Source organism: Camelus ferus, chromosome 6 (genome assembly GCF_009834535.1).
Source record: "Camelus ferus isolate YT-003-E chromosome 6, BCGSAC_Cfer_1.0, whole genome shotgun sequence".
In the NCBI taxonomy this organism is placed as follows: Eukaryota; Metazoa; Chordata; class Mammalia; order Artiodactyla; family Camelidae; genus Camelus; species Camelus ferus.
The window spans coordinates 75338148-75361708 of NC_045701.1; the positions used below are offsets into that span (position 1 = coordinate 75338148).

Consider the following 23561-nt stretch of genomic DNA (forward strand, 5'->3'; position numbering starts at 1 on the left):
ATATGTATATTATTTAATTTAAAATAGCTATCACCAATGTAAATGCAATAAAATTTTTGAGGTAAAATTTACAAAACAGAAACTCACCATTTTAACCATTTTGAAGTGTACAATTCAGTCACACTTAGTATATTCATATGTGTACAACCATCACCACTTCCTAACCTTGACCAATAAGCAGACACTCACTATTCCCACCTCCCCCCAACGCCTAGCAACCACTAACCTGCTTTCTGGCTTTATAGACTTAACTATTCTGGGTATTTCATATAAACAGAGTCATACAATATAAAGACAACACCTGGCCTGGCTTCTTTAACTCAGCAATCTATTTGAGGTTCATCTATCTACGTTGTAGCATATACCAGTACTTTGTTCTTTTTCTTAACTAAATAATATTCCCCCTGTCTGGATACACCACATTTTATTCATCTATCCATCATTTGATGGACGTTTGGGTTACTTACATCTTTTGGATTTTGTGACTAGTGCTGTTATGAACATTCATGTACAACCTTTTGTACATGAGATAAAGCAGGATGCTGTGTAACCATAAATGGTTCGACTCACTTTTTGTGAAATTTTAAGCTTGTGTACCCATTTTTAGGATCAAAATATAAAAAGCAAAAATTAAAGAAAAACAAGAGAAATCAATCCACCATCATCTTGGGAGATTTAAATATACCTTACTTAGTAATCAATGACAAAGCAAGCACACAAAAAGTATCAGTAAGGATACAGAATATCCAAAGCAAACAAGTGACAATCTAAATCTAACAGACGTATATAAAAGACAGGACCAGTCAACTGCAGAAACATTCTTTTCAAATACACAGGAAGCATATGCAAAAACTGACCATATAAAGCAAGTTTCAATCAATTTCAAAGGATGCACACATCACACAGATCATATTCTCTACAAATAAAACAGAACAGAAAGTAATCAAATAGGAAAAACTACACTAGAGAGAATAAACAAATTTGATTCCTTGAAAACACTATACTCAATACAACTCTGGTAAGAGTGAGCAAGGAAAAACAACAAGAAAGTGCAAACAATAGTATTAAGAATAAGAAAATAAAAAAAGAAATTACTACAAATGATTCTGACATTAAAGATACTGTTATCTTTAACTTTATGCTAATCAATTAATAAATTTGGTTAAATATATAGTCCTAGAAAGATGTACCTTACCCACTGACTATCTGAGTAAGAACATTATTAGCAGATATTTTTAGCAGCAAATTTTAATGAATATTCACAGGAGACTTAAGCATAGTATTTGGGGAAAAAAAGAAGTCCAAGGTAGAGGGAACACTCTCCAAAATTCATATTACAAGGCTACCATAAATCTTAAAACCTAGTAAGAAGAGTGTGAGAACAGAAAATCACAAACAGTATCATTTATGAATATACATGCAAAAGTCCTAAACAAAGGGAATTCAGTAATTCATAAAAAGGGTAAACATTAATGATTAAGGTATGCTATCCCAGGAACACAAAATTTGTTTATAAACAGAAAACCAATTAATGCAATTCATCATAAATAAAAAATTAAGGAAATCATGATTATCTAATAGTTGCAGGAAAAGTGTTTTATAAAATTTAGCATTCATTTATAGTTTAAAAAAAGCAAAGCTCTTAGTTAATTTGAATAGAAGGGAATTTCCTTAACCTGATAAAAAAGTATCCATAAAAAGCCTACAGTAAATATTATACTGAACAGTCAACTATAGAAAGGATTCCTTTTAAGATTAAGAACCAGATAAAAGTGCCTGCTATCACCATTTCTAGCAAATAATGTTTTGGAGGACTTAAGCCAACAATTTTAGAAACACTGCCATTTTTCATGTCTGATTTGACTGCCAACAGAGAAAACATGAAAGAATCAAAGAGGCTAAACCTCACTAGTAATCAAAGAAATGCAAATTTAAAAAACCCAACTTACAGAAAAAAATATACTTATTCAATTTATGTTATACATGTGCATGCAAAACTATCTATGCTCTTTAGGAACATCAATACATATGCTGAAATATAAAGGCAAGTTAATGACAAGCATAAAATTCATAAGCATAGTTACTGATGGCAGAAGGAAGAGGACAGGGATTAGAGAGGCACCCAGAGGAATTTAATTAAGCAATGGGATTTTTTAACTAGATGTGGACATCAGGGTGTTTATATTTTAAAATATTTTTATTCATTTGTAGATAGTCAATATTTAATTGAAAACAGTATTTTTAAAAACATTACTTAGATAATTTACTTTGTATTAAGATAAATAAAATTACATCTTAAGGCTGCATAAGGCAATTAACAATAAAAACTGTGATCATCTTGAGCACATGTAACTAAGTTGGAACACTGAGGAAAACGAAAGTATATCTATATGTTTCTAAAATATAACTGAAGATGAGTAAGAATGGATGGTTTGCTAAACTGAAGATAGATACTATGAGTGGATAAGGATATCTAGGCGTAATATGGAATATGGAACAAAAGTAAATTTCAAATAAAACTGTCACAACTTTTTTCTTGTCTCCTCTCTTCCCAAATGTCACCTTACCTTTTTAATTATTGATGCAAAAGAGTAACCACATTGATCTGTTCTACCAATGTCTTACATCTAAGCCAATGCATAAACCAAATTAGAATTACTTATACTGTTTCCATCACCTTTATAAACCCAGCTTAATTTGGTAAACATTCATTTTTTATTACCAGCTATCTAAAATAATATTTTATGAAGATAAAAACAACCAAATCAATCTAAAAATCTTATCAGAAATCCAACTTTACATTTAAAACTCTGTTGTTTGGTACCCTAACAGCCTCTGAAAAATTAGGATATGAATCCATCAGTTTGGCACCAAGTCAAAGAAGAAATGACTGAGTAGCTTCTCATTTCACGTCTTCAACTAGAAACTTACCTCTTCTACCTGCCCATCTTCAGCTCCATCTTTCTCTTTGTCTTCTTCCTCATCGTCATCATAGTCTTCTTCTTCATCTTCATCTTCTTCCGATGATGTATCCCCAGTTCCATCAACTTGCAACACCAACGGAGCCTGCTGTTGAGCAGGCTGGGCCTGTGGCTGCTGCTGGCCAGATGCAGTTATCTGCGCTTGTGCTGGTGTGGGAGCTGCCACTGTTGTAGGTATTACTTGAGTCTTATTTCCTGCAAATAAGATTTGCTGGGGCTGGATGATGACGCCTGTCTGTGGTGAAATTCCTCCAGGAAGAGGGGCCAGTACCTAAGGCAAAAGAAAATCACATGTTAGAAACTAGTTAAGAGGATCAAGTAGTTTCATTACTCAGTGCACAGAAATAGGGACAAAAGTTGAAGAGTCACCAAAAATGACCTTATACGTAGTTAAAACTACCAAAGCACAAAAGGAGTGTTTATTGAGTGTGCTGATCCACTAAATTTTCATTTTACATTAAAATCTCTAAAGGAAAAAAGATTTTCTGATAATAACTGCTTCATTTATCAAGGACTCGCTATACATCAATTTCTATGCCAGATTCCAGACCAACAGTTACACACATTATTAGTTTGTTTGCTCAAGGTATGGAGGTTTAGTAACTTGCAAAGTTTGCAGTCAAGTCACTAAGAGCCAAAATTTGAACCTAGGCTTTCTGGTTCTGCTCTTATTACTATGCTGCACTGCCTCTCTACAAACATGGCACTAAAAATCTGAAGTCCTGGGTTTTAGTTTTGTCTAAGATCACAGATAAAGATGTAGCAGATACAAGTGGTTTAACCTCTCATGACTTTAGCAAAACTTCACTGTTAGACTAGAATCAATGGTGCTCAACTCCGGCTACAAATTATAATTACCCAATAGTTTAAAATACCAATACCTAAATCTCACTCCTAATATTCTGATTTAATTAGCGTAAGACAAACTCTATTTTATTTAAAGCTCCCCAGATGATTCTAACCACGCAATCACAGCTGAGAACCACCAGATCAGATGATTTCTAAAGTTCCTTCTAGCTTCTGCATTCTAAGATCTTAAAGTAAATCACAACTCAAAAAAAAATGAACAAATAGTAATTATATGTTATAATGAACATATTTATAATCATAGGTACTAATAAATAAAAAGCAGATAATGCCTAGTGATAAATAAAAAGCACTGAACTGCCATTACCTGCCATTAGGATCAAGGAATGCATAAATAATAACATACTATTTCCTTTGAGAAGTTTACAAATTAATGGTGTAATAGACAAAGCTGTAACAACTCAAAGAGACAGAAGATGTAACAGAGGTATGATAAAGCACTATGAGAACACAGGAGAGGGTACTAAATTCAACTTGGGGGACAAGGCATGATCAGAAGACTTCCAAGTAGGTAATACTTCAGCTTCTATTTGTATTTTGGAGATCAGCCAGGCTTTTGTGCTTTGTTTTGTTTGGGGAGTAGAGGAAGTTGCTAGAAGGAAGGCCAAAGGAGACATTCTAAACAGCATCAAGTGAAAACAGCATCAAGTGAGATTCAGAAGAACCAGCAGGACAAAATTTGGAAAGCTATAGTAGGCTGGATTAATGCTCCTCCCCTGATCTTACCTCTGTCACTGTACTGCACTGACATTATGTTGTTTATATGTTTGTTTCTTTTTTAAAGTACCCAAGTTCCTCAAGAAAATAACTGTTTCTCTTTCACCTTTGTCCTTAGAGTACAATTTTATGCTTGGCACACAAGTAGGTACAGTATTTGCTAACTGATCTAAACAGCAGCTGAAGCAGGTAACAACGGGAGCATGGCAGGAAGTAAACCTGAAGAGATCAAAAAAGGTCCAAAATAAAAAAAGATCTTATAACCCATGATGAGAAGTTTAGACTGTTTCCAATAGGCAATGGGAAGTCATTAAAAGATTTTAATATTTTTAAAACAATGACTACAGAGTGGCAGTCAGGTTAGGAGAGTACAAGACTGGAGGCAGGGAAATTAAGAGGATAATTATTTTGAGTGAGAAATTATGAGAGTGTGAACTAAGGAAACAAGAGCATCTGGAAAAAGAAAACTAGCTTCAAACATATTAAGGGACTGCAAACATGTTAAAACTGCGCCTGAAAAAAACGAACTATTAGGAAGAATTGGTAGGACTTCATGATACCCTGGAGTAAGGAAAAGGGTGGTTCCACACACCTCTTTTCCAGAAAATACATAAGCATCATGGAACTAAATTCATGCCTGCCTTTTTCACTCTGAAATCTCCAGACTCTGGCAAAGACCCTAATATGTAGCCACACAATAAAACGTTTGCTGAATGAATGCTAAATAACTAGCTTAGGAAACTGGATGGAGAATGGTGCCACTTTTAGAAAAAGGGGATGGTGTTGGATGAGTAGGAATAACAATTTTTTCTTAAACGCACTGAATGTACGTTAAGCTATGAGGTGTACAGGAGTAATTTAGAACAGGTGTGTAGTATTGGATAAGTGTCTAAGAATTTATACAGATAAAGCCATGGGAAAAGGGAACGGAAGCACCCAGATAATTCATACGGAAGAAGAAAGAAGAACCCCATGGTGGTCAGAGTTTAAGATCTTTTTACCTGTTGTATGACAGGAGCTTGTACTCCACCAGGCTGCATCTGTGGTATAACCTGTTGTTGCAGAACCACTGACTGCTGAGGCTGGAATATATACTGGGCACCATTGGCTGCTCTGACCACTTGAAGCAGCTGGCCTAAAGCAAAAAGCAAAAAGCAAAAAGATATTCCAAGTTATCATTTTAGCAGTGATCATCTCAAAATAAGTAAATTCATAGTAAAATGTCAAACCACCAAAAAACCTAGAAATCTTAGAAGACTAACAATCTCATTAAGGGTTGTCATCCATACACAGTAAACTGTAATTCTTAACTTCTCTAACTTCCCTCCATGTTCGAATACATTACTTAAAATGTTTTATTTATCTTATTTATCATCCATACAAAGCTGTTTTCCAATAGTTTCAGCAGATTCTGAGAATCAATCAAAAGCTTAAATTATCTTTGGTAACATGTCTGGAGTCATGAGAAAGCACTAAGATGAAATATTTCAGGGGCTATTGGTTTTTAAAGCTGTAAAGAAACAGAAGTATAATAATGCATTAATATCTTGAACAAAAGTACAATGGCTTCAAAACTGCTTAAAAACAATAGAAGTTTGCTGAATCAATTACCATTGTGACGTAACACTAACTATAATGACTGGCTTATACACACACAACTGAATTCCTCTCATGTTGTTTTGGATGACCCAGAATCCTGAATTAATTAGAAGTGAAGAATTATATCTTATTGAAATATGTAGCAAGGTAAGTCCCTAGCTTGTTCTTCACAAATTTAGAAATTAACAAAGTAACAAAAAATTATATACTTAAAATTACATTAAGGATATTTTAAATCCACATAAAAAATTCTTCAAACATTAATATGCCAAAAATCAAATGTAAATTTTTGCCAGTCATTTGCTCTTAAGATACTACAGTATTTAGTTTGATATAACGAGTTAGTTCAAATGAGTCATGTTTAACTTATTTGGTGGGTTAACATGTTAAGCAAAAACCTAAGTAAATAAGCTCTTCCATATAATCATACTTCATTCAATAATAGGATTCTCATTTACAGATCAAAAGCTCAAGTGCAATTCTCATCTTTACTGCAACCTCAGCAATGATTATGGTTTAATGTGCCATAGTCCTCAAATAATCTTATTTTAAAAACTTAAGCCAAGTGGTAAAAGAAATATTGAAATATTAAGATTTTCTGTCTTTTGATGAAGATAAAACAAAGGCTAGATGATACAACTTTCTGATATCAATAATGGTTCAGTTATTTCTAATCACCTGAATTTGTTAATATCTGTTGAACAGGAGTCACACCAGCAGGGAGTGCCAAGGTAGCAGCTGTGGCAGCAGCACTCTGAAAAAAGGAAAAAAAAAAAAAATCAAACCCATGTACGTGCGTAACAGAACCTCATTTATTTCTGGCATATTTTAACAGTATTTGGAGTTTATCATTTAGTTTACACTAAAACGAAAAGTCTTAACAATAAGACTAAATCCCGTTTTATGAAATGGTACAATAAAGACCACCAAGTCTAAACATCTTACCTAATTATTTCAAGCAATTAAGTAGAATAAAAAAACTGAGAGGATTTTTCTCCCCTAGAGAATGTACTCTAAGGAAATCTCACCCACAATAACAATGCTGTACAATATATGAAATATCCATTCCATTATTTCATCTCTTATTGTTTCCTTACTCTGAATTCCTTGTTGTCAATTAATATACTTGTGGCAAAGTATAAGCATCTTCATTTTAGTAACCTTAATATTTTTAATTATAGTATAATCAACAGGTCTCTAAAGAAAACCTTGTATCAGAAGACTGCACTTAAAAGTATAGCTGGCAATTCTTCTAAGATGCCATAAGTTGACAATACTGGCATGATCTCTAGGTAAAACATATATTAATACTAGTTTTACTAGTACAAAAAATACCTTTAAATTTTCCTGTATTTCTTAAGATTTTATTTCTACATTTTAAAGTGGAGTTAGTACCAGTATCTGACACTTAAATTATAAAAATAAATATGGAATTATACTCTGGATTTCTTTAAACTCAGGATAAATTCTTGATTTACTGCTTCTGAAGACTTCTTTCCTTTCCTCCAAAAGAATTAACTACAATTTTACAAGCATTTTTTATCCTGAACCCCAAGTATTTCCATGTATCTCACTACTAACTATATGTAGGTAGTTTTTTCCCCTATCCCCCTTAAATCTTTTTTAAGGTACCAAGCCTTCATATACTCAATCCAACCTATACATTTTTATAAACACCTCTATTCGAATAAACTTCGAGAAACAAATATAATGTGTTTTGCAGATGGTAATGCCAGAGAAGTCAACAAAACTTAAACTCAAATGGGTTAATGATACAACAACTACCAAGGTATAGCTTTCCAAGAAAATATAGTTGTTGTTGCCATTTGACAGGCCTGAGTAATCTCCAAATCTTAAGCCTGAAATTCCCACTATGTCCTCAGAATCTAGCTATAGCCCACGAGGTTCTCTTTGTAAATGCAAGTTTTGCATTTTGTTTGTTTTAAAAAAAAAAATGAAAGATCTACATAAATCTTGTCCACAGAGGCAAATGAAAGGTAATCTAAGTTTAAGGAACATATTAACAACCACTTACTATTTAGGAATACTGAGTGCCTATAATTCATATTTTATAAGATTAAAAGATTTCCCTCTACTGGCAAACTGACACGGCAGTTTCTATATAGCACACATGACACAATAACCACCTACATAATTCTGCACATTCAAGATGCCATAAATATTTGTTGAGAGATGCATCATACACAAACCATCTTTTATTAATGTCTGCTGGAAATGAATAGCCCCAACATGGGTAATGCATTAGAGCAATAATTTCATAAAGAGAACCTGCAAAACTAGTTTGATGTAAGGTCCTATTTCATAAGTTCCCTGAACCTTCTACCAATTATATTATCACTATTCCATATTCATATGCAATCACATCATTTTTCAGTATGTTCATTCCCAAAGTACACAAAGCTATTAAAAAAAACTGTTTTTAAACAAGTATCTTTGAATAAGGAATAATAATGCAAACAAACAAAAATCAAAAAAAACCTTTTATTTGTAAAGAGACTTATATTGTTCCAGAACATTGAAAAGACATGGAGACCACATTGAGTGAATACAAGTAAAATGTAGAAATACACGTAAACGCTCATACATTTTACTCACTGAAGTCTGACCTATGATCTATTTAAATACACATGCTCTTTAGAATCAAGGAGATGTAACAAATCAGTAAGAGACAGGCCATAAGCTTAGCTCCAATCTCTTTAAACATAATTTTAATTCAAAATTGTCTCCCACAACACTGAAAATTCTTCAAAACAAGATGGGTCTACTCTTAAGTGATTCTATCAAACTTCCTGTTTTAAAAACGACACAAGTTATTCCCTAGGAAACAATTTCAATAGTACCAGCTGCAATGTGGATTCTACAGTATACTTATTTTTAAGGGTGGACAGTAAAAAGAAACCTGGGGCCTACGAACTGAAATGAATTTTTTTCTGAATAATAAAAATTCTTGTGAGAAATGACAGGCATGGAAATTTGTCATTTTCATGCAGAAGAACTGATTCTAGCAACCTGAACTGGAAGTACAAATAGAAATGCTTGATTTTCTTTTTAACTGAAGGATAGTAGATTTATTTTGTTGTGTTAGTTTCTGGGGTACAGCATAGAGATTTAGATAGATAGATAGATAGATAGACAGACAGACAGACAGACACACACACACACACACACACATTCTTTCTCATTATAGGTTATTACAAGATATTGAATGTAGTTCCCTGTGCTACACATTAGGATCTTGTTGTTTATCTACTTTATATATAGTAGTTCATATCTGCTAATCCCAAATTCCTAATTTATCCCTTCCACCTCTCCCCTTTGGTAACCATAAGTTTGTTTTCTATGACTGAGTCTCTTTCTGTCTTGTAAATAGTTAATCTGTATCATTTTTTTAAGATTCCACATATAAGTGATATCATATGATATTTGTCTTTCCCTACCTGACTTATTTCACTTAGTATGATAATCTCTGAGTCCACCCATATTGCTGCAAATGGCATTATTTCATTCTTTTTTATGGCTGAGTAGTATTCGTGTGTGTGTGTGTGTGTGTGTGTGTGTGTACACACAACTTCTTTATCCAATCATCTGTCAATGGACATTTAGGTTGCTTCCATGTCTTGGCTACTGCAAATAATGCTACTGTGAACAATGGGGTGCATGTATTTTTTCAAATTAGTTTTCTCCAGATACATGCCTAGAAATGGGATTGCTAGAAGAGATCCCTGATTTCTTATAAATCAAAAAATTTCAATTTCTACTTTTATATAGAAAAGTACAATTCTGTGACATTATAGATTTGTAAGGCTGGTATAAAAGAAGTCATTTGTCTAGTAGGTGAGCCCTGCTTCCTATATGGCTTATAAATTACAAATGAGCTTTCAGATTCACTATTCATCGCTCACAAAATCTAACTTTAAAAAAAAAAGTGGTTTTTTTGTTAAAAAAATCTGGATGTATAAAACTCAACTGATTAAAATGCATTTTAAGTGGCACTTGACATATTATAAGAAACAGTTATCTTGAATTTTCCAAACAGTTCATTTTCATCTTTAAAAAGTTTATAATTCTTAGCATTCCTAAACTCTTGCTGTTAATGGGTCTTCTGAAACAATTATATTTAGCATAATATCTTTGGTAGGTCCCCTAAACCTATTTTCCTCAAAAAAAGAAGATGAAATAACTCCCAAAGCACCATCCTTTTGGTATTTTCAATAGAAGGTTGCATAATTCTATTAACTGAAATGTCTAAATATTAAGCTAAACTTAAGATTTGCTGCTAAATCCAATATTTAGGAAACCAAATAAAACAGCTATTTTGCTCAAGTCTCATATAAATTTCAAGTTGTTAATATACAACATACATAAGCATAATCACAATCTGGGTTACAATAAACAGAACCAAGCAAAGCACTATTTTCTGAATCTTACCATGTTTGATGCATTCATATGTTGTATCAGCTTAGAATCAGGAACAATAACTTGTGGTGCTGCAGCTATAAAAAAAACAAACAAGCATACATAAAAGCAAGGAACCATGAGGCTATTTCTTAGAATATACGATGTTGAAAATTTTTTTCACGCTTTCCACACTTTCTTCATGCAAATGCACTCAACCATTTGATACTTCACAATGTTATAAATTTCTAAGGTAAGTAAGTGCTGTGATATACCCACCTTATACAGGAAAACCACAATTAAAAAAATAGATTTGAGTAATAATACCTAAGGACACGAGAGAATGTGGGAACACAAAGTAATGAGAGACCTAACACCTAAACATACATTTCTGTGAATTCTTAAACTAGAAATTTTCAAACATAATTTAAAATTGTCTTGCCAACTAAACATTAACTGTTTTACTGATTTAATAATATTGTTGGAATGAGTTATTAACTCATGAAGAGCTCAAAAATCTACACAGGTTTTTTTAATATACAGAGCCCTTTTCTTCCAATTTAACAGTTGCCAGAATTTAAAGTTACTTCCATTAACTTTTTAAAAAATAAAAATCAGAAATAATGGCAATGTTACTCAAGTGTAAAAGGAACTGTGTTTGATTCCGCAAATTTCAGAGAATAAACAGATAATCCCATTATCCTAACATTCTCTGAGTGAAGAAAATCAAATTTTAATTTATGATGACCTAAAATCCTACTGCCAGGCCTTAAGGCAATAGGAAGAACAGCCATCAAAACAGATAAAAAGGATAAAATTATTAGATACAAGATGTAGAATAAAATCAAATACTAAGAGTTTTATTTGACATAAAAGTAAAATAACCCAAAGAGACATTTCTACTATGCATCACTATCAATTTTAAGTCTTACATATACTCTCAGGTGAAGCAAATGGGTAAATAAACAGTTACCTTAAAATAAGCTTTCATTTACTTTCATTTTCCTCTGATAACAAAATGTACAAAACTCTAATGTCCAGGAAGTTTTGTAACTGAAAAGATGTTTGTTATGACAGAAAATACTGCATGCAAAGGATCAAGCCTTTTCAGGACCCAGATTTTCCTCAGCTGTGATGTTTTAAGTGCTACTTCAAGGAGCCTCTTAATAGGCTTCAGTGAAAGAAAACCTATAAAATGACTTGCACAGTACAAAATACTATGGACACAGTCTATAAATACTTGTTTTTTTCTTACCTTTGAAGCACACGATATAAATTAAGATGTTATAGATCCACTCTTCCCTTAAACAAAATCTAAAAGTCAATTTAGAGTTAACATAAACTACTAGGGAATTAAAATTTCAAATTGCCCAAACATGGTTACAAAAATTCTCCAATGTTTAAGATATATTTATAAAAGCTAAATTCAAACATATCTTTGAAGGGATAAATCAGTTCCATAAAGAAAGTAGATAATGACTCTACCATTTAAAATAATGAAATCTTTAGTAAATAAATCTTTACAGATTTAACTTATTTTAGGAAATCCACTATTAGGTAGCTATCTCAAAAGAAAGTGTTAATATACTTAACTGAGTATCATTTTAGGCTTTCTCTTAGTGAATTATTTATCATTACTACACAAACAGAATCCACATTTTATACAAATTTACACATAAATACACACATATACACCACTCACCCCCTCCTCAACCAATAGAAAGGAGAAATTCATTTTCTCTTCTTTGAGAAGGACAACTTTCATGTCCAAGTTCTAAGCAGGACAACACACGCAGTCTCACCTTGCTGGGACGCGGGAATGAGGACCTGCTGGGCCTGCGCCTGCGGGGGCACCGTCTGCTGCGGCTGAGCCTGCTGGTGCTGGTGGTGGTGGTGCTGCTGCTGCTGAGGCTGATGCTGCTGCTGGACTTGCAATAAAAGCTGCTGCTCTTCTGAATGAAATCCATCCACTGCCCTAGACTGCATGAGTTTATTCTCCCATAACTAAGGCAAAGAACATTAAAGATTTCTAAGTGAAGGTCAGGGAAGATAATGCTGGACATAAGGACAAAATATACTTTATTAGTCTGTTTATAAAATTCTTCCATTTTCAAAATGAATACAACCAAAAATCTACCAATCTCTCTTATCCAACTGTATGCATAATGAACACTAAGTTTTAAAGTATCAAACCTCATTTTTGCTACCTAAGAGTATTGAATAATTTTTTTGTTTTTATTTTTAATATCTTCAACAAACTTTCTATGGTATTCCTTGGTTAAGAGGCAGAATTTCATATAAGCATTTTTTTCAGTAATCAAAAGTCATCATATCAAATCCATTATTAACTATTTTCATGGAAATCTTTAATATAGTATTTTCTAACTTTTAAATAACATATATAAAACAAGTTCATTTTTCTTGATTTGCACAATGAAAAATATGTAGAGGCAATCCTCAAGTTAGAATAACCCAACTTTGTCTAATGCTTTTCGAGGTATTCTCAACCCTTCATACTTTTTGAAATTCCCCTCCCCCTCCTATTATGAAAAGGATTGACAATCCCTTTTCTGCTCAACAACTTCTATTTTCTCATCTCACCCTAGGACAGCTTCTGTGATGAAGAGGGAAAAAAAAAATCAAAAGTTGGCAAAAGAAAGAAGGAAAAGATAATATTTACAACTATTCCATCTTTCTCCCTAACACATTTCCTCTCTACCAGATTTAGTGTTCAATCTACAGAAAATTGCCCAAGAAAGTAACAAAGTGTTCCTTAAACATTCAAATCCTTGTAAATATGCTTGTAAAACATTTATCAGAGTCTAGTATAAAGTCAGTTATCAGTAAGTGCTAGTTACTATAATTATGATGGTGGTGATATTGTGTAATAGAGCATTATACCAGAAATCAGGAACCCAGTTAGCCCTGGTTTGGCCTTTAATCAGCTTTATGGACAAACCATTTATCTTTCTTGGGCATTTTCCTCATCTCAAAAGGGAATAAATTGAATTAATTACTTTTATTTTTATTTTTTAATGGAGGTACTGGGGATTGGAGGTACTCTACCACTGAACTATTTCCCTCCCCCCTAGATTACTTCTAAACTCACTTCCAGCTAATAAGTCTAAGTCTCTGCATATCCCAGTCTAAAAACAGCTAGGGTTCTCCCTAGGGTAACAAAGGACTACTCTTTAAGAGCTTAAGTTTTGTCTGGTTAATCTCTGTAAAGTGGGCACCTAGCATAGCACATAGTACAAAATAGGCTTATGCACTGAATAAAACATTCAGACTATTATATAGTGAAGCTCCCAAACAGTCTATCATCCGAATCTTCCACAATTCTTTCCCCTATTCTGAAACAAAAGAAAACCTAGTTCTTGTAAGCCAAAAATCAAAGGGAAAAAAATACTAATAATGCCTTACGAAACAGTTTTTTAGATCATAATTTTCTAAACTTAGTATTTCAGATTTATCATCTCCAATTGGTCTACCTGCTGCAATGTGACTCATCACTTCAACCAAGCTTCCATGATAATGACAAATATTAATTAATACATATTATGTGCTAAGTGCTGGATACCACAACTCACCTACCTAGCCTCCTAAGCCCATGATCTATGAATCAGAATCCACCACAATACCCAATCAATATTGTCAGTTTTCCCTCAGAAGAATTGTTCCAATCTATCCCTATTATTATTGCCCCTTTTAAGTCCTTTCTTCCCGAGTACTATTGCAAAAGGTAACGACAGAGCTCACTGAACTTCCTACATCGAGTCACTCATTCTACAAATAATTAGAGTATCTCCTATACTAGACACTGTTAGTGGCATTCACAACTGGCAGTGAACAAATCTGACAAAAACCTTTGTCCTAACTGAGCTTACATTTTAGTGGAAACTTGTCCTTCCAATCTATCCTCTGTCAATCAGTAGTCCTCAAAATGTGGTCCTGCACCAACAGAACCAGCATCACCTGGGAACTTGTTAGACATACTAATTCTCAGCTCCCTCACCCCTACCCACTGGCCCCGAGCCAGCAACTCTGGGGAATCTGTTTTAATAACCTGTCCAGGTTACTCTGACACACACTAAAGTGACAACTGATGCTTTAAAGTCTAAGCCACTGTGTTTCAAACTGCAGAATGTAACCCATTAGTGGGTTCAAGCAATTTGGTTTTGGTTTTTTTTTTTGTAAATGCAATCAAATTAAAAAAAAAAAAGTCAGATTGTACTCCTATCAAGTGAGGCTCTTGGGAGCCGAAGCCCAAAAAATCTGCATTTTTAACTAGTACCTCAGAGAATCCTTCTCACGCTAAAGACCAAGCTCATTAACACAGTAAGTTAACTCTTGGCTACTATAACTTGCACTCTGTTTTCCAAACTACTTGTAGTTCCCTGAATATAGTATACATATCTCCTGTCTGAATCTTAGTAAAATACTTATGATTGGAAGTCATCACACACAATTCCCCAAACAATGCAAATGCAAAGTCACACAGCCTCAAATAAATCACTCACTGGCTCTATACCTTAGGAACATTTCTATTGGTACACTTTTCACTCTAAGTCTACCTTCTCTACTAAAGTATGAACTCCTTCAGGTCAGAGACTATGTCTTATTCAGGAACTAACAAAATCACTAAGAACTTACCAAACATTAAACATTAATTTCAAAGAAGAGAATGGAAAACAAACTACTGTTTTCTAGGGTAGTGTTTCTCTATAAGGATGCTACTGACATTTTAAGCAAGACAACTCTTTATTTACAGGGTATTACTACAGAAGTGTAGAGGAAATGCAATATTCCTGGCTCTAGCCTACTAAATACCAAAAATGCCCACTAGTCATTATGATGAGCAAACAGACCCCCCCACACCTCTAGCGGCTTTTCGGGGGAGTAGGAGGAGGGGGTGTTGGAGTAGCAGTCCACTGATAATCCATATTTACAAAGTAACAAATACTGTTCCAGGTAATGTGAAAAATATAATAGTACCATACAAATATTTAGCATTAAGCTTATATTATCAAATAATGTAAAGTTCCAATTAGTTGCATATTTTGTTTCTCTCCAATTTCATTTTTATGTAATTTTATTTATCAAAATATTCTTTTTAAAATATCAGTTTAAAATAAACAAAGAATGTAATACTGTTTTGGAAACAATAATCATTTAATACCCCTGAAGACTACCAAGAATACTGAATTGTGATTTACTTATTTATTTTGCTTCAAAAACAGGGAGAACTCTTTTTCTCCTCATTTTTATAGTAGTATTCTTTTCCCCCCAACACAGTAGCTATTATTTCTGGCAGTCTTACTTCAGCAATCTTTGGCAGGTCTCTGAAATTACACATGGAGAAAATTCATTTTCTGTTCCCAAAATGAATCAGATCTACATCTATACATCACTTTTACTAGACTAATACTCGATTCTTACCATGCACTTGTTAAGTACTTTACATGTACAGATTCATTTTTCACAAACATTCTTTAATATTATTATTTCATTTTTATAGACATTACTATTATCATCTCCTTTTTACTGAAAAAGAACCTGAGGAAGAAGTCAGGTATCTTATCCAAGATCACCAACTAATAGCTGGCAAAACCAAGATACAATCCAGGCAACCTGACTCCAGAGTTCCCAGTTAGAGATGAACCCTGAGAGTGTAGAGTGAATGTCTTTTAAATTTTGGACCCTAGGCACCTCACTTGCCACACCCCAATTCCCCAGTTTGGGGTGTCCAGTTTCTAATCTCTAAATTATACTGCTACTAACAGAGCAGGTCTAGTCACAACTCTGGTACCTTACTTACCTGGAGACAAAAGTTCAAGTCTCTGCTACTTGCTAAGTGACCTTGTCAAAGCATATTCCCTGAGTCTCTTTTGATCTATAAAATGTGATTAGGTCTGCTGCTTCCTGGCACTATGCTGGGCTAGAAATTCTGAAGGACTCTACCTTCACAAAGCATCTAGTTCCTAGATAAAATGTAAGACTACTGCATTTCTGGGCTTCCTAGAAATGATGTTGAGGGACAGAAGTTTCCCCAAGGGCAAATGAAGTGGAATAATGCATCACTGTTCAACTTATGATCCAAGTATTTATATACAACTAGAGCATATTTAGAATAGTGGTTCTCATTCAGGGGTGGGTTTGCCCCCCAGGGACATCTGGCAATGTCTGGACACATTCCTGGCTGTCAGAACTGAGGGGTGCTACTGGCATCTAGTGGGCAGAGGTCAGTCATGCAGCTAACATTCTACAATGAACAGGACAGCCTTCTACAACAAAGAATTAACGGGTCCAAAATGTCACAGTGCCAAGGCTGAGAAACCTGATCTTGAGACAAATTAACCGAGTTTAAGATCTGCCTCCAATTGAGAAAATTTTTGTAACTTTATTTTACTGAAAAAAAGAGGCCATGTTTTGTATCTCCCATAGTACTCACTATTTGGATACCGGTAGGTTTGACAGTCTAGAAATCAGGATTATTTTATCATTCACTTTGAAAAGGATTTCTAGGCTGTCATTCCCACCTATAGCTATTTACCTATCCAAAACACAATTCACATTCAAATACAGATTATTGAAAATCAAGTGGTAACGTGTATGAATACTAAATCATTAACCTGGAACTAACACAGTGTTGTAGGTCAATTATACAAAGAAAGAAAGGAAGAAAGTGAGAGAGAAGGAAGGAAAGAAGAGAAAGGGAAGGAGGGAGGGAGGGAGGGAGGGAGGGAGGGAAGGAAGGAAGGAAGGAAGGAAGGAAGGAAATCAAGACTATTTTATGTGTCTTTTCTATCCCCCACAATTCATACAGTAAAGGAGGCCCACAGTATAAAGAGAGAATTTCGAGAATCAGGTTCAATTTTCTGGAATCACCTTCCTTCCAGCGTTATCTAGGTAAATTTTAAATTATAGGCACTCTCATTACTCATCTTAATGGATAATCTAACTCACCACTGTATCCTTCACAGCTGTATGTAAGTTTTCAATAAGTTTGTAAAAGAGCCAAAAAGAGAGGAGATAGGGGCTAAAGCTAATAACAAAGTCCTTTAAAAACCACAAACTATGAAATTAATGTTAGTTTTCATTACAAGACTATCTAAATAGGGTCCAATAAAGTAGCCACTAGCCACACATGGTGATTTAAACGGAAATTAACTGTAATAAAAATTCAGTTCTTCAGTTCCACTAACCACATGTCAAATGTTTACTAGCAACATGTAGCTAGTGGCTACCATACTGGAGGACACAGATATAGAACATTTTCGTCACCACAGGAAGTTCTGTTGGATAGTGCTAACTGTCAAACTGTTAAAACTAGGGCACATTCTGGAAATTCTAATGAGATCCTGAAGAAATTTAGTGCAGAGAATTAAAATAACATAAACTCATTTCAATTTAATAGTTTTAAATTTAAATCCAGCTACAACTCAGAATAGAAGAGTATGCCCCATTTTTAAAAAACAACAAAAACCTTAAACTACTTTGTTCAGTTAAATTCTGGAGCCACATTTGTTGTTAACCAGTTTATTTACTGAATGCCAACTACATATGCCAGGCATTAGTGTAGAGGCTGAGGATTCTAAGCTGAGTTAAGTCACAATTTCTGTCATTTAAAACCAACCATTAAGCAAAAACTAGTGTGTAACCTATAAAACATATATTATTTACATATCCTATTAAACAAATTTTTATACGTATACTTCTTCTAAAAAAGTCATATGTAATAAAAATGCAGGTAGAGCTATTTGGTCTCAAAAACAATTCATTCTCTTTAGAAAGAATATCTCAATTCTATTGGGACCAGCAGGAAAGATCAACTCCAGATTCCGAAAAGCAAAAGCAGGTAAGGTAACAAACAACTTGGACTGACCACTAGTTTGACCTAGAGTAAAGTCTTTGGGACTGATATTCTACACCGAAAAATGTTGTCCCTTGTACATAAGGTCACAGAACTACAAGGACAACCATTATAAGAGGGTAACAAATTGTAAAATACTCATTCCACATAATACTAAGGAATCAAAATAAACTTGTTCTCTTATTACTCATATCTCTGGAGGGGATACTTTATGTGTTTGAGTAGTTTATACTGCTGTTTTTCCAACTCATGTCTCAGAGTTGGCATTCCTTCATTTGTATTTTTAGATACCTAATCTTCACTTTCAGTAATGATTACATTTCTCTCAAGGTAGATAAGTATTTTATCATCTCATTCTCATGAACTATGATTACTTATTTGTATATACCTCGAAAGAAGCTCAATACTCAATTTCTAAGCCAGCAGTTTTAAAACTGTTCTCAGGATCCTTTATCACTTTCACAAATTAATGAGGACCTCAAAGAGCTTTTATGAAATTATAACTAAGATTTTTTAAAAAAATGTTTACTAATTATTTAAAAATAACAATATATCCTTTACATGTTAACATAAAGAACATGTTTTTAATGAAAATAACCATATTTTCTAAATAAAATCTAGTGAGAAATGGCTTAAAGGAAAACAGCTGGATTTTTATATCTGCTTCTGCTGTTCACTTTGTTGTTTTGGTTGAAGCATATGAAGAAAATCTGCCTTCCCACAGCCAAGTAGTTGGGAAGGGAAAAAGTATTTTATGTTTCTTAAAAGTTAGCTGCAGTGTACAATCTGAAACCATATACCAGTGAACTTTCATACTCTTCGATTAAAATCCATTAATTTATCTTTCACTCTGAAGGCATTTTGCAACATCATGCATTCATCATTTGGAGAATATGAGTTCAGTGAATTATGCAGATACTCCAAATGTTAACACATTTCATTACAGAATATCAAACAATCACAGGTCTTAATATCAACACTGATCTCATCTCAAACCTTAAGTAAAACATCTTTTTAATATTCAGTGCATCAAAATGGGAAGCATGCATAAGGCACTTCTGCTGCATATGAGCAGTTAATCTCAAGGAAAAACACTTGTGTGTTTGAGTTGCAAGTTTAACTGGTCACTTTTTCCATAGAACACACATTCACTGGAAATACGACAGACATGCTATGATTATTCAGACTCAAGCCCAACCTCATGGACCCCCTGGAAGAGCCTGTGGGGAACTTCAGGGACCATACATTGAAAACCACTGTTCTGAGCAATAAAGCAAAAATATTTCGTGATTCTCTGAGTCATTACAACACTAGGAAAACACAAATGCTTAATAAAATTATCTTAAATCTAAGTAACCTAAGTATGTTTAAATCTAAGTAAATCTAAGAAAACAGAAAACGAGCTCCCAAAGTAAAATTTATTATAAACCCAATATTTGGCCCACATAGAGAATTGGACCCCAGAACATGAAATTCTTTTATCAAGCACTTATTCAATCTCCACAACATAAACACACTTTAGCACATAGGTACATTACAGCATAAACACATTTTAAAACACAGGTACATTAAGGTCACAAATAAAGAAAAAGGAAAACAACTTACAGGTATGTCAAGTAGTTAGACCATAAATGGATGTTAACTATCCATTAATAATAGTTAATGCTACTGCCAGGTACTGGGCTAAGTAAGCACTTTATTTATTTACTACATTTACTCCTCAAAACAAACCTAAAAGGAAAGTACCATCAACTTCCATGTCACAAATAAGGAAACTGCAATGTAAGTATTTTGCCCAAGGTCAGAGGAAGAATGGATGGGAAGAGTTGGGATTTAAAACCAGCACACTTCACTTAACTATACTGCCTCCTGTAACAAAGTCAAATGTTCACCGTATACAGAAATTGTGGGTTAGTCTCTGGCTGAAGAAAATGTTTTTAAAAAAAAAGGAGGGGCAGACTCACAGTTTTTAGTTCCATCAGAACTTGCTCATCGACTCCATCATCCAAAAAGATGTCTCTCACATCATTAATAACATCTTCAATCACAGATCTATACAATTTAGGCTTTAAAGGAAAAAATAAAAGACGGTTGAAAAATGTGTAACAAGTTTTTACAAATTCAAAGCAAACTAAATGTAATACAATAGTCATTTTTCCAACTATCAAAAACTTATTTTAGAAGATACAACTTTAGAGATATGGCCATCCTAATAATCATGATTTGCTTTAGTTAAATTATTAGACTGCATGTTTTAACGGAAGTTTTAAACTATTTAATGCAATTCATATCCAGAAGATCCTTAAGCATACAAGGTCCACACAATTTCCAGTTATAATTTTTTATGTTGTTATAGCCAAAACATTTAATGCGATCCAACAATATAGCTTTATGGGTTGCTATGTCTGGTTCCTATTATTCCTTTGCTTGGTTTTAATCTGTTATATCTTTTAACCTCACCACTCAGTCGTAGCCTTTAGAGAACCTTATGTCTTCCCTGGTAATAATCTGCAACTCAATGAGCATTCACATTTAAAAAAATCACCTAATTTCTGTTTTTTTGTTAGCCAGTCTGTACCTTTCACCCACACCATTATGCTGCTCATATACCCACAATTAACAGGTCTCAAACTCCCAGAGGAACAGGACACGATGATTCTTGCCCAGGACTTCTCTCCTACCACTGCCCAGATGATGCTATGGAGCAGAATCAAGAATAGCCTCGATATGTATTTTATTTTATTGTTGGCATTCCTTGGGGGGAAGGAGGAGAAGCTTGCTTTTAGAAGGCTGCCAGAAAAATGAGAATAGATATAAAAGCACTTTCAAAGTATATAAAGTATTTCTGAAAAACCAGAATTCACCCAACCCACATCCTACTTTTTAACATGTTAAACAAAAGAAAGTTTGCATGTCAGAGTGTAAAACCAGAACTGCATTGTTATAAATCCTATCCATTATCACAGAGTTAACAGCCTTTTTCTTTTAATGCTGTGTCATTATTTGCTTTATATCTTGCTTAAGGTAAAAGTTACTGCTTACTCAATAAAACCAAGGGTTTGCTCTCATAAGCAAATCTCAAACAAAAATGATTGTTTCATTAGCACCTCTATGAGCAATACTGTTATTATAGGGAAACCCTCTAAGAAAGTGTGTCCTTGCTTAGCCAAAAATACAAACAATGAGTTCATCCCTACAATTTACTTCAACCATTAAAAACTCTTTATTTCTTTTCACTACAACCAGAAAAACAATTCATGTACCTAGGTTCTTGCCTTTGCTGTTTCAACCACTAACTTGCTTTTTTATTTTGCCAAATCTATCCCTGTGAACTAAAATTAATGTGTAAAATGTTCATCTCTACTGTGCCTCCTTAAACATTCTGATTCTATAAGGTTAGGTATCACCTTATCTATGGCAATTTAACTACTGAATTACAAAAATACATTTATAAAATGTTTTCTAAAATCAATGACTCTTCAAGGCATTATAAAGAGGTAATGTAAATTTAAACTGGCAGTATAAATCTTAAATTGGTGACGTAAGTTATTTTTTCAGCAGACTAGATGTTTCGATGTTTTTGAAGTCAGTGACCCCTAAAAATATTCTGCTTGGAGATCCAGATATTTGTAGGTATAATGTTGCTTTCTTCTGGCACTCCCTACTTAATGAATCAACCCTGCTTTAAGACTTTGCTTTTGTCCCTTAATAAACCCACAACTTGACCATTTAATGGGTTTACAAGCACTACAGTTGATGGAAAGGAAATGTGCATTTCCGTCCAAAATACTGCTGTTTTAAAGTGTAAGTACACAGGCATTATTTGAAATAAGCAATCTCAAAATCATCATTTAAAAACCCAAACCTTACTTGAGGCAAAGTTTTTGCCTTTTATGAAATACATAGTAATTTAGGAGGTTTGCCCTGGTTTTCAGAAACCAGATACTCCAAATTTAAAAAGTGGTAAATCAAAGGGCCAATGGTGGCATTATCTAATGATTAATTAAAGGGTTTCTTTCCAAAGTCTTAGTCCCTGGTGCAAAACTGGAAAATACATTGGATTAATGTCTATATCGGATATCATATTAATATCCAATGCAATAGAAACGCCATCTACTTAAGAATTTTAATTTTTTAAAACCCAGTTTGCACTAAGCCTTCTCACATTACTCACAATTCTCATACACATAAATGTACTGCAGGCATAAGATCCTACATGTCAAAGCTTTAGGTACTTAACTATTTCTTTGTAAAGCTCTGTGTCTCCGACATTTACTATAGCAAAACATAATGAAGTATTAGGAGCTACATTTTTAACCTATTACCTGAATAGTTGAAGAACAAAACCCTACCAAAGTCAAGTCCCCTACAGCTAACAGTTAATGTACAAAGCCTTTTTTTAAATTCCCGACAATAATGCACGCATCTTCTAATACGAGAACGATTAGACATCTGAGCTAAAATTCTTTTTAAAATAAAAATAAAATTAAAAATGACAGCAATTCTGTTTTCCCCTAACGAAGACGGCAAGTCCCAGCCGCCTCATCAAAACAAAAACTTGGGGCTCTGAAAGCAGCCCCAGATGGGTACGAAATTACAGTGTACGTAAGGGACCTAGAAATAAATTGAGCTCTGCACACGCCAGCCTCTAGCCTCGGGAGCACGCACCTCCCAGCCCCGCTCTCAGCAGCTCTCACTATTTAAAGCCGGATCTGGTGTTTAAATGGAGAGGCGGTGACGTAGGCCTGAAAAGCACCTTCCCATCCTGGCAGAGTCTATATTAGAGAGCGGCAATGGCTCTATATAAACAGGGCAGCCAAAGGGAGGAGGACCACAAGGCTCAGGGACTGAAAAGCAGGGTAAGCGGCCGCAGCCATGATGGATCGACCCGAGTCGTCAACGGTACGGAGTCGGGCGGCCTCGGGCTGCATTTGGGACCGGGCAAAAACGTGTTTTATTGTCATAATAAAAATAAGAGTGGGGTGGACTAGTGATCACATTGCGTTGGGGACTGAAAAGGTTATTTATGTGACTGCTTTTTGCAAACCTACATGATCGCAAGTAACCAAAAAGGGACAAACGGTGAGAAGTAGGCAAATTTCAAGGCG

The 23561-nt window shown here is 34.2% G+C and overlaps 1 protein-coding gene and 1 non-coding gene across 2 annotated transcripts in view; both read right to left on the minus strand.

Moving 5' to 3' along the window:
• The window catches only part of GTF2A1 (general transcription factor IIA subunit 1), a 40334-nt gene that overhangs the window by 15595 nt on the left and 1178 nt on the right, over positions 1 to 23561 (minus strand). Inside the window, exons 2-7 of the mRNA XM_032482462.1 lie at positions 20418 to 20519; positions 12383 to 12584; positions 10614 to 10678; positions 6843 to 6918; positions 5567 to 5700; positions 2932 to 3252 (exon numbers count right to left, since the gene is read on the minus strand). Coding sequence (XP_032338353.1) covers positions 2932 to 3252; positions 5567 to 5700; positions 6843 to 6918; positions 10614 to 10678; positions 12383 to 12584; positions 20418 to 20519 — 900 coding nt within the window. The remainder of the gene's footprint in view (positions 1 to 2931; positions 3253 to 5566; positions 5701 to 6842; positions 6919 to 10613; positions 10679 to 12382; positions 12585 to 20417; positions 20520 to 23561) is intronic.
• Positions 11233 to 11376, minus strand: LOC116664595. The gene has a single exon (XR_004321116.1). It is a non-coding gene; the product is annotated as a small nucleolar RNA SNORA79 (small nucleolar RNA).